Here is a 12,628-nt window from a genome sequence, read left to right on the forward strand (position 1 = left end):
TTAGTCAACTAATTAATTATAGTCGTGTTGAGTGCTTTATAGAAGTGTAAGAGTGTCACAGGAGAGGCCAGTAAAGGCTTTATAGCGGAGTGGACATGCTCAATATGGCAGTTATATAATATGAAAATTTACTTCAGTATATAAAATAGCAGAATTGTTCTGGAATGGATTTGATGTTTGCCTGATTTGTTTTTTTCATCTTTTTAAATGAGGTCGAGGCTTGAAGAGTGGAGAGAACTTTAAGTTGTTATATGACTTGGCAGATCAACTACATGCTGCAGGTAAAGTTATTTTCCTTAGTAGAAAGATGTTCCCTTTCTGTTGGAAATACTTTTTCTTCATTATTTCATTTTTGTGCAAGTCTTTCAACACTACAGATTATTTTACTTTCCAGATTTTCAGTTTTTCTCTCTGAACCAGTTTTTCTTAAGCCTCCAAGTAAATGGCATGTAGCATTCAGTGAGGAGAAGGCCTCCCAGTACTTTTTAGTATCTGTGTAACACTCTTACATTTGCCTGATCTTAGTAGGTTTTTTTCTTCATTTTAAAAATAATGAAATGGGCGAGGCACAGTGACACACACCTTTGGGAGGCTGAGGCAGGAGGATTGCTTGGGCCTAGGAATTTGAGACCAGCCCTAACAATGTAGTGAGACCCCATCTCTACAAAAAACATTTTAAAAGTTGCCCGGGCCTGCTGGTATATGCTTGTAGTCCCAGTGACTTGAGAGGCTAAGGCAAGAGGATTGCTTGAGCTTGAAAGAGATGGAGGCTGCAGTGCGCTCTGGTCACCCCACTGCATTCCAGCCGGGCCAGCAGAGTGAGACCCTGTCTCAAAAGTAATAAAAAGCAAACAAAAAAAAATAATGAAATGTTAGTTTTAGTGCCTACTTCAGTTTCAGGAATACGCTGTTTTTTTCATCTTTTTTTGGTAGTCTTAATATAAATGTTACACAAATGGAAATACATTTACAGTTTTTAAGTTTGTAGTTAAAAATTTAAAATTGTGGTTAATGATTTATAGGTAAGGTAGAACCTATTATTTAAAGTGCATTGATGAGAAGGAAGTGATGTTTTTTGAAAAACCAAAAAAATTAAGCCAGGCATGGTAGCATGCGTCTGTAATTGCGGATATTTGGGAGGCTGAGTTAGAAGGATTGCTTGACCCTAGGAGTTTGAGACCAGCCTAGGCAATGTAATTGAGACCCTGTCTCGAAAAAAATTTTTTTAAAAAACATTTGATTATTTTTGAATTATGCAATTACTACAATGAAAATATATTAAACTGTCCCAATCCTATCACCTCATCCTGTTTTTAAGATTTTTACGTTTAACTTTCCAGAGTTTTTCTATAACTTTCTATGGTTTTTCTGTGCGTTTCTGTTACATAATATGTGTACGTGTGGCTGGGTGCGGTGGCTCAAGCCTGTAATCCCAGCACTTTGGGAGGCCGAGGCGGGTGGATCACAAGGTCAAGAGATCAAGACCATCCTGGTCAACATGGTGAAACCCCGTCTCTACTAAAAAATACAAAAAATTAGCTGGGCATGGTGGTGCGTGCCTGTAATCCCAGCTACTCAGGAGGCTGAGGCAGGAGAACTGCTTGAACCCAGGAGGCGGAGGTTGCGATGAGCTGAGATCGCACCATTGCACTCCAGCCTGGGTAACGAGTGAAACTCTGTCTCAAAAAAAAAAAAAATGTGTACCCGTAGAAATAGTAATAGTTTTGTCAGAATAAAGGCACGATATTGATTCTTTATAATCAGATGTTAGCACTTCAGGGTTTATTTTCATTCTTTCTTCCTTTGAACAAGTATTTATTAAGTGCCATATTCCAGGTACTATTTTAGGTGCTAAGAAGATATCAGTGAACAAAATAAAGATCTCTGTTATTATGGAAATTGCATTTCTATTTGGATGAGATAGACCTTGTATTAGTTTATTTTGGCTACAGTAATAAGTTACTACAAACTTGGTGGCTTAAAGCAACAAAGTTTCTCTCTCAGAGCTTTGGAGAGCAGACGCGTGTGGAAGCGTCAGCAGGGACCGCACCCCCTCTGGGGGCTCTCAGAGCTTTGGAGAGCAGACGCGTGTGGAAGCGTCAGCAGGGACCGCACCCCCTCCGGGAGCTCTCAGAGCTTTGGAGAGCAGACGCATGTGGAAGCGTCAGCAGGGACCGCACCCCCTCTGGGGGCTCTAGGAGATGATCTCTTCTTTTCCTCTTCCCGTCTCTGGTAGCTGCCCTGGTATTCTTGCATTTGTGGTCGCATCCCTACAACCTCTGCCTCCGTCTTCATATTATCCTCTCTGTGGGACTGCATTCAGTCTCCTTCTGTGTTCCTCTTATAAGGATACATGTCAGGCGTGGAGCCTCACACCTGTAATCCCAGCATTTTGGGAGGTCAAGGTGGGCGATCCCCTGAGGTCAGCAGTTTGAGACCAGCCTGGCCGACATGACGAAACCCTGTCTGTACCAAAAATTTAAAAATTATTTGGGCCTGGTGGTACATGCCTCTAATCTCAGCTACTTGCAAGGCTGAGGCAGGAGAATTGCTTGAACACAGGAGGGGAGGTTGCAGTGAGTGGAGATTGTGCCACTACACTCCAGTCTAGGCATCAAAAACAAAGCGAGGCTCCGTCTCAAAAAAAAAAAGGATACATGTAATAGCATTTAGGGCCCACATAGATAATCCAGGATAAGCTTCTCAAGATCCTTAGCTTTATATCATATCTGCTTCCACTTAGGTAATATTCACAGGTTCTGGGGATTAGGATGTAAATATATCTTTGGAGGGGCCATTTTTTTTTGCCTACTGCAGACATTAACACAATAAATTAGTAAATAATATAATATGAGCTTAGCGTGGTGGCTTACTCCTGTAATCCAGGCACTTTGGAAGGCCAGGGTGGATGGATCACTTGAGGTCAGAAGTTTGAGACCAGCCTGGCCAACATGGAGAAACCTTTTCTCTACTAAAAAAATACAAAAATTTAGCTGGGTGTGGTGGTACGTGCTTGTAGTCCTAGCTACTCGGGAGGCTAAGACATGAGAATCGCTTGAACCTGGGAGGTGGGGGTTGCAGTGGGCAGAATTCGTGTCACTGCACCCCAGCCTGGGCAGCAGAGCAAGACTGTCTCAAAAAAAAAAAAAAAAAGTTAGAGGGTCCTAAGTGCTATGGAGACTAATAGAATGGGTAATGGGGGAGAATTGGAGGAGAGGATTGGCATTTAAAATAAGGTAGCCAGATTTGGCCTCAATGAGAAGGAGACATCTGGCTGGGTGTGGTGGCTCACTCCTGAAATCCCAGCCTTTGGGAAGCCAAGGCAGGCAGATCACTTGAGGCCAAGAGTTCAAGACCAGCCTGGCCAACATGGTGAAACCCTGCCTCTACTAAAAATACAAAGTTAGCTGGGTGTGTGGCCCATGCCTGTAGTCCCAGCTACTCAGAAGGCTGTGGCAGGAAGATCACTTGAACCTGTGAGGCAGAGGTTGCAGTGAGCTGAGATTGCACCACTGCACTCCAGCCTGGGTGACAGAGTGAGACTCTGTCTCAAAAAAAAAAGACATCTGGACAAAGGTTTGAAGGAGATGAGGAAGTGAGCCATGAGGAGATATGGGGGAGACTGTTCCAGACCAGAGCAACCAGTAAGGTGCAAAGAGCCTGTCTAAAGCAGGAACACATCCTGGGCGAATAGGAAGGAGGCCAGTGTTGGAAAGGAAAGTGCAGAAGAGAAAGTAGTAAGAGGAAAAATTGGGAGGCAACAGGAGAGCAGGGTCTTAGGGGACATTGTAAAGAAATTGCTTTTCTCTGCATGAAATGGGAACCATTTGAAGGTTTGAGCAGAATAATAACATAATCTAACATATTTTTAAAGGATCACTTTGGCTGCAGTTTTGAGAATAAGCTGTAGTACTTAAGTATAGTAATAGGGAGATCAATTAGCAGGATGTATCAGTCCTCTAGGTGAGAGATACTCATAGTTTCGACCAGGGTAGTTGCAGTTGATGTGGGGAGAAATTGTCAGTTTGGGGATATATATTTGAAGGTAGAGCCATCAGGATTTCCTGACAGATTGGATTTAGATTATGAGAGAAAGTATTTGTCCTGGCGATTGGCAGGATGGAGTTATAATGAGCTGAGATAAGGAAAATCTCAAGTGAAGCGGTTTCCAGGGAGAGATCAGGAGTTTGGTTTTGGGCATATTAACTTTTGAGATGTCTAATAATAGGCATCTGAGTAGACATGTCAGTTAAGCAGTGGATACAGGAATGTGGAGTTTGATGGAGGAGTTTGGGCTACAGATAGAAATTTGGGAATCAGTTCATCCGGATAATATTCAGAGCCATGATGACAAATTGCTGGAGGCTCCGTGTTAAAAACTCCAGGGGGCCAGGCATGGTGACTCATGCCTGCAATCCCAGTACTTTGGGAGGCCAAGGTGGGTGGATCACTGGAGGCCAGGAGTTCAAGACCAGCTTGGCCAACATGGCGAAACCCCATCTCTACTAAAAATACAAAAATTAGTCAGGTGTGGTGGTGTGCACCTGTAGTCCCAGCTACTTGGGAGGCTGAGGCAGAAGAATTGCTTGAACCCTGGAGATGGAGGTTGCAGTAAGCCGAGATTGTACCACTGAACTCAAGCCTGGGCGACAGAGTGAGATTCTATCTCAAAACAAAACAAAACAAAACAAACTCCAGGGATATCCAGTGATGGGGTCCCAACACTTCTGTGAGTATTACTTTCAGGAGCTCTTCCTCAGGGTGAAAATTAAATACAAATCACCTCATGCTTCTGACAAAGGGAGAGGGAAGGGAACCATTTTAAAATATGCCAGAGCATTCTGTGTTTAACAAGGTCTGACCTCCTTCAGGAGGAACTGTTTAACCAGAGATTAACTTTCTGGGGTTTTGTCAGAGCCTGACTGACCTGAGGGAAGGTAAATACTCATCTTCAGCCTTTCTAGTCATCCTGTCTCACCTAAGGGAGAGGAACTGAGAAGCACGTGTAAAGTTCGCAGTCTCAGTCTGGGCTTATGGAGGCGTGAGACCAAGGCCTCACTCTGGTCCTGCAGAATGCTTCCTTTCCCCAGCACCTTGCTGCCACGTAATAAAGGCTCATTGACAGCACTTCCTTTTACCCGTGTTTATCATGTCCAGCTATCAAGAAAATATTGCAAGATACACTAAAAGGCAAAAGACAGTTTGAAGAGACAGGGAAAGCACCAGAACCAGACTCAGCTGGAATAATCAGACTGGAAATTTAAAACAAACGTGATTAATATGCTAAGGTCCCTAACTGATAAAGAGCACGCAATATGTGCCATATAAGCAGAGGGTAGAAATCCAAGAAAGAAGCAGAAATGCTAGAGATAAAAAATATGGTTGCAGAAGTGAAGAATACCTTTTAAGGACTTCTTAGTAGGCTGGACATGGCTGAGGAAGGAATCTCTGAACTCTAGGATATCTCAGTAGAAACTTCCAAAACTGAAAAGCAAAGAGAAAAAGGACCAGAAAAAGGAAATAAAAACAAAAAACTGTTAAGTGCAATAGAATGTCTAAGAATTGTGGAACAACTACTGAGAGTGTAACGTGTATAATGGAAATGCTAGAAAGAAGAGAAAAAGGAACAGAAGCAGTATTTGGCTGAGGATTTCACCACATTAATGTCAGATGCCAATCCACAGATATAGGAAGCTCAGTGAACACCAAATATAAATGCTAGAAAAACCTCACCTAGGCATCTCATTTGCACACTGCAGAAGATCAAAGATAAAGAACAAAGGAAAAAATCCACCATACCTATACAAAAGCAAAGATAATAATTTTATCTGTTCCCTTTTCAGAGACCATGCAGGCTAGAAGAGAGTGTAGTAAAATGTTGGAAGTGCTGAGAGAAAATTATCCATTATCCTAGGACTTTATACGCTGTGAAATTATCCTTTAAAAGCGAAAAAGAAGTAAAGGCTTTCTCAGACAAAAATTGGCAGAATATTTTGTAGCCAGTTACCTTGCAAGAAATGTTAAAGGAAGTTTTTTTAGTGAGAAGGAAATGATAGAGGTTAAATACTCCAATGTATATAAAGCAAGTGAGAGCACTGAAGAGGGAATGAGTGAAGGTAAAGTAAGTTTTACTTTTCTCAATTGATTAATAGGTAACAGTTTATTTAAAATAACATAATTGTATTCAATGACATATACTTGTGTATTACAATTACATATGTGCTCATGTATACGTGAAATGAATCACATGTAAGAAACAGGAGATAGGGATTAGGATTATCTTGTTATTAAATGGTACTTGCACCACCTGTGAAGTAGTAGCGTTATTTGAAAGTGGACTTGGATTAGTTGTAAATGTATATTGCAAACTCTAGGACAACCACTAAAAGCTTTTAAAAAATACAACTAATAGCTAAGAAAAGAGACGAAATGGAATTATTTAAAATGCTCGGTTGGTGGAAGACAAAAATAGGAACAAAGAACAAGGACAACAAATAGAAAACCGTTACCAACATGGTGGATGTGAGTCCAACTGTGTCATTGCTTTAAGCATCAGTAGTCTAAATGCACCGATTAAAGATTGTCATAGTGGATGAAACAGTAAGACTCAACTATATGTTGTCTACAAGAAACCCACTTTAAATAAAAAAATACATATACATATACACTTACATACATATAATGGAGAGAGATATACTGTGGTGATGCTAATTGAAAGAAAGCAGGAGTAGCTATATTAATTTCAGACAGAGCCAGTTTAAAGTTGTTTTATTAGGTAAATAAAACCTGAGTTTTAATAAACTTACAGTTTTAACTTCTAAAACTTATATATTAATAAAACTTAATATAACTTAAGTTTTGCTAGTATTGGGCTCTGTCTAGAAATCACAGTGTAAGGGTTCAGGAATATGGGAGATGGGTGCAGGTTAGGGAGCATGCAGAGCATTATGGGGATCAGTGTCTGGGTTATGAAGGATAACCTTTGAGTTTGGGGCAGGATGAAGAGCAGGGTGTGGTTAGTCCTGGCTGACTCCAGATGGTGGTGGTGAGACTGTGCATGTTTGTAGGTAGCCGGTTGTGTTGTCTGTGGCTCCCTCTGTCCTCTCCAGCTCGAAATGAAGAGGCCTGAGGCTCATTCTTGACTCCTGTTGGGAAGGGGTTGTATTACTTCAAATACAGGGTTCATTGTTGACTCCTGTTGAATGACAATAGAAAGTTAGTTTTTTTTTTTTTTTTTTTTTTTTTTTTTTTTTTTTTTTGAGTTGGAATCTCATTCTGTCACCAGGCTGGAGTGCAGTGGTGCAGTCTCGGCTCACTGCAACCTCCGCCTCCTGGGTTCAAGCGATTCTCCTGTCTCAGCTTCCCAAGTAGCTGGGATTACAGGCATGTGCCACCATACCCAGCTAATTTTTGTATTTTTGTTACAGCTGGGATTTCACTATGTTGGCCAAGATGGTCTCGATCACTTGACTTCATGATCTGCCCACCTTGGCCTCCTAAAGTGCTAGGATTACAGGCGTGAGCCACTGCACCCAGCCCAATTTTATTTATTTATTAATTTGACAGCAAATATTGGTTAAACCTTCATCTTGTTATATGTGACTCTTTATTATCTTCTCCTTATAATATTACAAGAGGTAGTATTGTAAAACCTTTCTTCAAAACTTGTGAAGTTATTACTTAAAGGAGCATTGCATAATGACATTCTAAACATCATAGTGTAAGTTATATGAATGCCTTTTTGATAAAGCAGGCAGAAGAGTTAAGCCCAACTTAAAATCTGAAATACTTGGATATAAATAGAAGTTACTCCTTGAAGCTTTCTTTGTAAAATGCACTAGTACTTAGTACTTAGAATTCTAAATCAATGTTTTTGTTTACAGTTACCAGTGAATATCCTAACTAGCTGAATAATAGAGCTTGAAAAAAAGTGACAAATATTTCTTCCCCTTAGTTGGTGCTTCCCGTGCTGCTGTTGATGCTGGCTTTGTTCCCAATGACATGCAAGTTGGACAGACAGGAAAAATAGTAGCACCAGTAAGTATTGCAATAAAATATGCTGTGCAGAATTTTATGGGGATAAGTACTGTATGTATTTGTTGAACAGTGATCTCAGTGATTTATCTCATTCAGTGTTCCTAAGGAGTTAGCCAGTACCATGGCGAATATGTCCTTTTCACAAGGTCTGTGTAGTTCTTGGTCTCAGCAAAGTGCTTAGCAGTTCTTAAATCCAGCTTATTTTTCAAGCATTTTAAAGCAGTAGAACATTTTATCAAATTAAGTCATATTACAGTAAATAAAACATTTGTAAGAGCAGCATTTTGTCAACTCAAAGTTGTAAGTTCACATTGGTAACATTTATTTGCCATAAAGTCTTTAGAGAGTAAAAAATCATTGAGAACAATGAACCTATTTTAATGAATACAGAATTTTGAAATTGGGAGCTGTGAATGACTGTTTTAATTTATATCTTCCTGAATATCTAGTTTATTTCTGTATTTTGTCTAGTAGTATAAATTTCAGAAAATTCTGTTCTATATAGGTAAGTGATGCTGGAATATTCTTCATTTAAACCTATCTAAAACTTAAGGAAGAGCAGGACATTTTTGTTTCAAAGTTGAATCATTAAGAGTTTATAATGACTCTTTATATTTCTTCGGTGATACAGCTTTCCAGTGAATAGGAGTATCAGCCAGTTTAAACTTCTGAAGTATGCAGGAAAACATGTTTGTTTTTTTTTTAAATATATTTCAAAACAATATGAAGTCCTGTCCATTAAAAAAAAAAATCTTACATCTCAATGCTCTATTCTGTGAGATATTCATTCATAAATTTAAGATATTATAGTCAAAGTTTTCTAGGCCTATTTTTGAAGTTTGATGTATCTGTTCAAGTCTTTTGCCTGTTTAAAACTTGAGTTCTTCATCTTTTTATTTTCTCTTTGTGAGAGTTTTTTATGTAACTTACATAACAAATTCTTTGTCAGATGTGTGCTGTATTTTTTCCCATGCTAGGTCTTCCTATTCATTTTCTTTTGATGAGTAGAGACTTCTCATTTTGATAGTCTAATGTACCAGTCTTTCTTCTTATGATTAATATGTTTTGTGTTATTCAGCTTACTTGAAGTCAGAAGATTTAAAGCTTAAAATACATACTAGAACTATTCATAAATTAAGTGACAACATCATGTGGCCTGTTTGTCATATTGAATTAGGCTGTGAGAGTGTATTTATTGAGCAGATGAGCTTGAGCCTTCCATGATATTTAATTAGCTGTAGCACCCACGCACACACACACACACATACACATATATATATTTTAAGAGACAGGGTCTTGCTTTGTTACCCAGGCTGAAATGCAGGGGTTGGTCACAGGCAAGATCGTAACACATCACCACCTCTAACTCCTAGCCTCAGTTGATCCTCCCAGCTCAGCCTCTTGAGTAGCTGGGACTACAGGTATGTGCTGCCATGCCTGACTAACACACACATTATTTATGGAAATCTTTCCATTTTACATGAGTAGACATCTATAGGCCTGATTTCATAAAAGATCTGCAGACCCACAACCTTCCTAACTGAAAATATGTCTACAGGAAATTCAGAGCTACACACTGAAGTGACAGGGACTTATTTTGATTGATAGAGAGCACTTGTGGTTATCAAACTGAAGAGCAGAGTGGCAGGGAGTGACTGGTGGTATCCTTTCCTATATTGAAAATAAATGGCATATAATCAGCATTATTCAGTAATATTCTCTGAATATAGTACCATCACAATTTTTTTTTCCAAAAGGAAATGTATTAAATGCTTTGAAGACTTGAACTAAACTATACAACCCCCAAAAGAATTTTGATTCATTAGCTCAGTGTGTGTGTGTGTGTGTGTGTGTGTGTGTATGTATGTATATATGAATCAGGATGTATATATACTTATATGTACATATATATGTATATACTCATATGTACGGATTCATTAACTCGGGTGTATACACACACACAATTTATGTATGTACATTTTGTTAAGGCTCTGAAACTTTTTGGAAAGTATATCTCAGATTTACAGAAAACTTATATAAGTACAAAACAAAAACCTTTATTTTCGTGGGGCATTTGTGTAAGTTGCTGTGATGATCCCCAAATGTGACATTTTTCTAATATAACAACAATACAACTTTTTAAATTAGGACATTAACATTGATACATAGTACCATCTAAGCATCATACCCTGACATTCAGGTTTTGCCTATTACTCCAAAAATGTCTTTTATAGCAAAAGGATATAATGCAGTCACATATTATAATTGTCATGTGTCCTTTAATCTCAAATATTAATAGTTCCACAGTCTTACCTTCATGAAGGAATTGTGAAGATTACTGGACAGCTGTTTTATAGAATGTCCCTCAATTTGGATTTGTCTAATGTCTTCAATTTAAGTTATATTTCTTGAACAGGAATATCACAGAAATGGTCTTATCAGATGGTATACAGTTTCATTTGGTCTTTCATTAATGATTGTCACTTAAATCCTTTGATTAAGGTAACATGTGCCAGCTTCTCCATGTAAAGTTACTTTTCCCATTGTAATACATATTTTAGGTGGAGGTACTTTGAAATGATGTAAATATTCCAATTTTCCTCAAAATTTTTTTTTTTTTTGAGATGCAGTCTCGCTCTGTCACCCGGGCTGTGTAGTGCAGTGGTGCAGTCTTGGCTCAGTGGAACCTCCACCTCCAGGGTGCAAATGATTCTTATGTCTCAGCCTCCTCAGTAGCTTGGATTACAGGCACACACCAACTTGCCTGGCTAATTTTTGTATTTTTAGTAGAGACCAGGTTTCACTATGTTGGCCAGGCTGGTCTGGAACCCCTGGCCTCAAGTGATTCGCCTGCCTCGACCTCGTAAAGTGCTGGGATTACAGATGTGAGCCACCATGCCCAGTCATAAACTTTCAATTTATTCATTTATTTATATCAATATGGACTTATGGTTCCTATTTTATTCAGTGGGTAAAAATCTATGGTTGTCATTATTATTGATGTACAAATCCCTTGTTTGGCTAGTGAGAGGCCCTCTGTGTCTTTCTGACATGTTGCTATCATTCTTTGAATCCTTTTTTACTTTCTGACGACAAGATGTTCCAGGCTCATTTTGTTTTTTTCCTATCCCATCTCTGGAACCAGTAATTTCTCCAAGGAATCTTGGTTCCTTTTGCTGAAGAATAGTATTCAGAAGCCAGTATATCAATACTAGTTATGCTTATTGCTGTTGAGATGTCAGTGTTCCCACACATCTCAGTGAAAAAAGCTAGAGAATGTGTGTGGGCATGGGTATGTGTAGGCAAATACATGCATATACATACGTATACAAACACATTTACTTCTGTATTTCTACGTCACTTGCATATATTGAAAACCATAGGTGTACGCCGATATCTCCAATTCTAGTCCCATACCACAGTCTAGTTTTCTTCATTCTCCTTTTTATAATGCCTTTCTCCTACGGTGAGAAACCTGGACCCTGCCAATACTCTGCACAGATGCCCTCCTCGCCCCACTCAAGCTCCAACACCTTGAACTGAATAGTCTTCCTGTATAGATACCCTTCCTACTCTACTTGGACTCTGACACATCTGTCTGTGTAGTTTTTTCCCAAGGTGGTTGTACAATTTTACACCCGTACCAGCTATGTATGTGGGTTCTAGTTACTCCTCATTTTTGCCATTTGGTGTTTCAGACATTTTGGTGGATGTTACTGGTTTTAATTTGCCTTTCCCTGCAAATTAATCTAATGCTTGTCTAATGATGATGAGCACTGTTGTATTACTGGCCATTTAAATATCTTTCTTGTGAAGTGCCTGTTCAAATCTTTTGCCCTTTTTTAAATTGAATTGCTTGTTTTCTTATTGAGTTGTAGACATACTTTACATATTCTTGTACAGGTTTTTTTGTTAGACGTGGGTTTTACAAATATTTTCTCCCAGTCTGTGGCTTACCTATTTATTTTCCTAATAGTATCAAATTGAAGAGGTTCCCTTCTAATTTGCTGAGAGTTTTCTGAATGTGTGTTGAATTTTGTCAGATGTTTTCTTTTCTGTTGAGATGATTGGGTAGCTTTTCTTTATTCTGTTAATATGGTGAATTACTTGATTTTCAAATGTTAAACCACCTTGATTTTCAAATGTTAAACCACCTTGAATTACTGGGATAAATTGTAGTTGATCATGTTTTTCTTTTAATATATTTCTGATTTTGATTTGCTCATATTGTATTAAGAATTTTTGAGTCTGTCTGTATCAGGATATTCTGTAATTTTATTTTAAAAATATAACTGTATAGTTTTGGTATCAGCATTATGCTAACTTTGTAAAATAGTTGGAAGATGTTTCTTCCTGCTTTATTTTCTGAATGAGTTTGTGAAAGGTTTTTTTTTTTTTTTTTTTTCCCTTAAATGTTTGGTATAATTTATCAGTGCAGCCATAGAGGCCTGGTGTTTTCTTTCTTGGACTATTTGACAAAGAATGCAGTTTCTTTAATAGATTTAGGGCTATTCAGATTTTCCATTTTATTTTGTGTCAGTTTTGCTAAATGGTACTTTTCAAGAAATGGATCCATTTCCTCTAAACTGTC

At 38.5% G+C, this 12,628-nt stretch overlaps 1 protein-coding gene across 1 annotated transcript in view; it reads left to right on the forward strand.

The window, feature by feature from the left end:
• Positions 1 to 12,628, forward strand: part of ETFA (electron transfer flavoprotein subunit alpha) — an 84,775-nt gene that overhangs the window by 26,697 nt on the left and 45,450 nt on the right. Inside the window, exons 8-9 of the mRNA XM_010330842.3 lie at positions 213 to 281; positions 7,955 to 8,037. Of these exons, the coding sequence (XP_010329144.2) occupies positions 213 to 281; positions 7,955 to 8,037 (152 nt within the window). The remainder of the gene's footprint in view (positions 1 to 212; positions 282 to 7,954; positions 8,038 to 12,628) is intronic.

This window comes from Saimiri boliviensis, chromosome 2, assembly GCF_048565385.1.
Source record: "Saimiri boliviensis isolate mSaiBol1 chromosome 2, mSaiBol1.pri, whole genome shotgun sequence".
Taxonomy (NCBI): Eukaryota; Metazoa; Chordata; class Mammalia; order Primates; family Cebidae; genus Saimiri; species Saimiri boliviensis.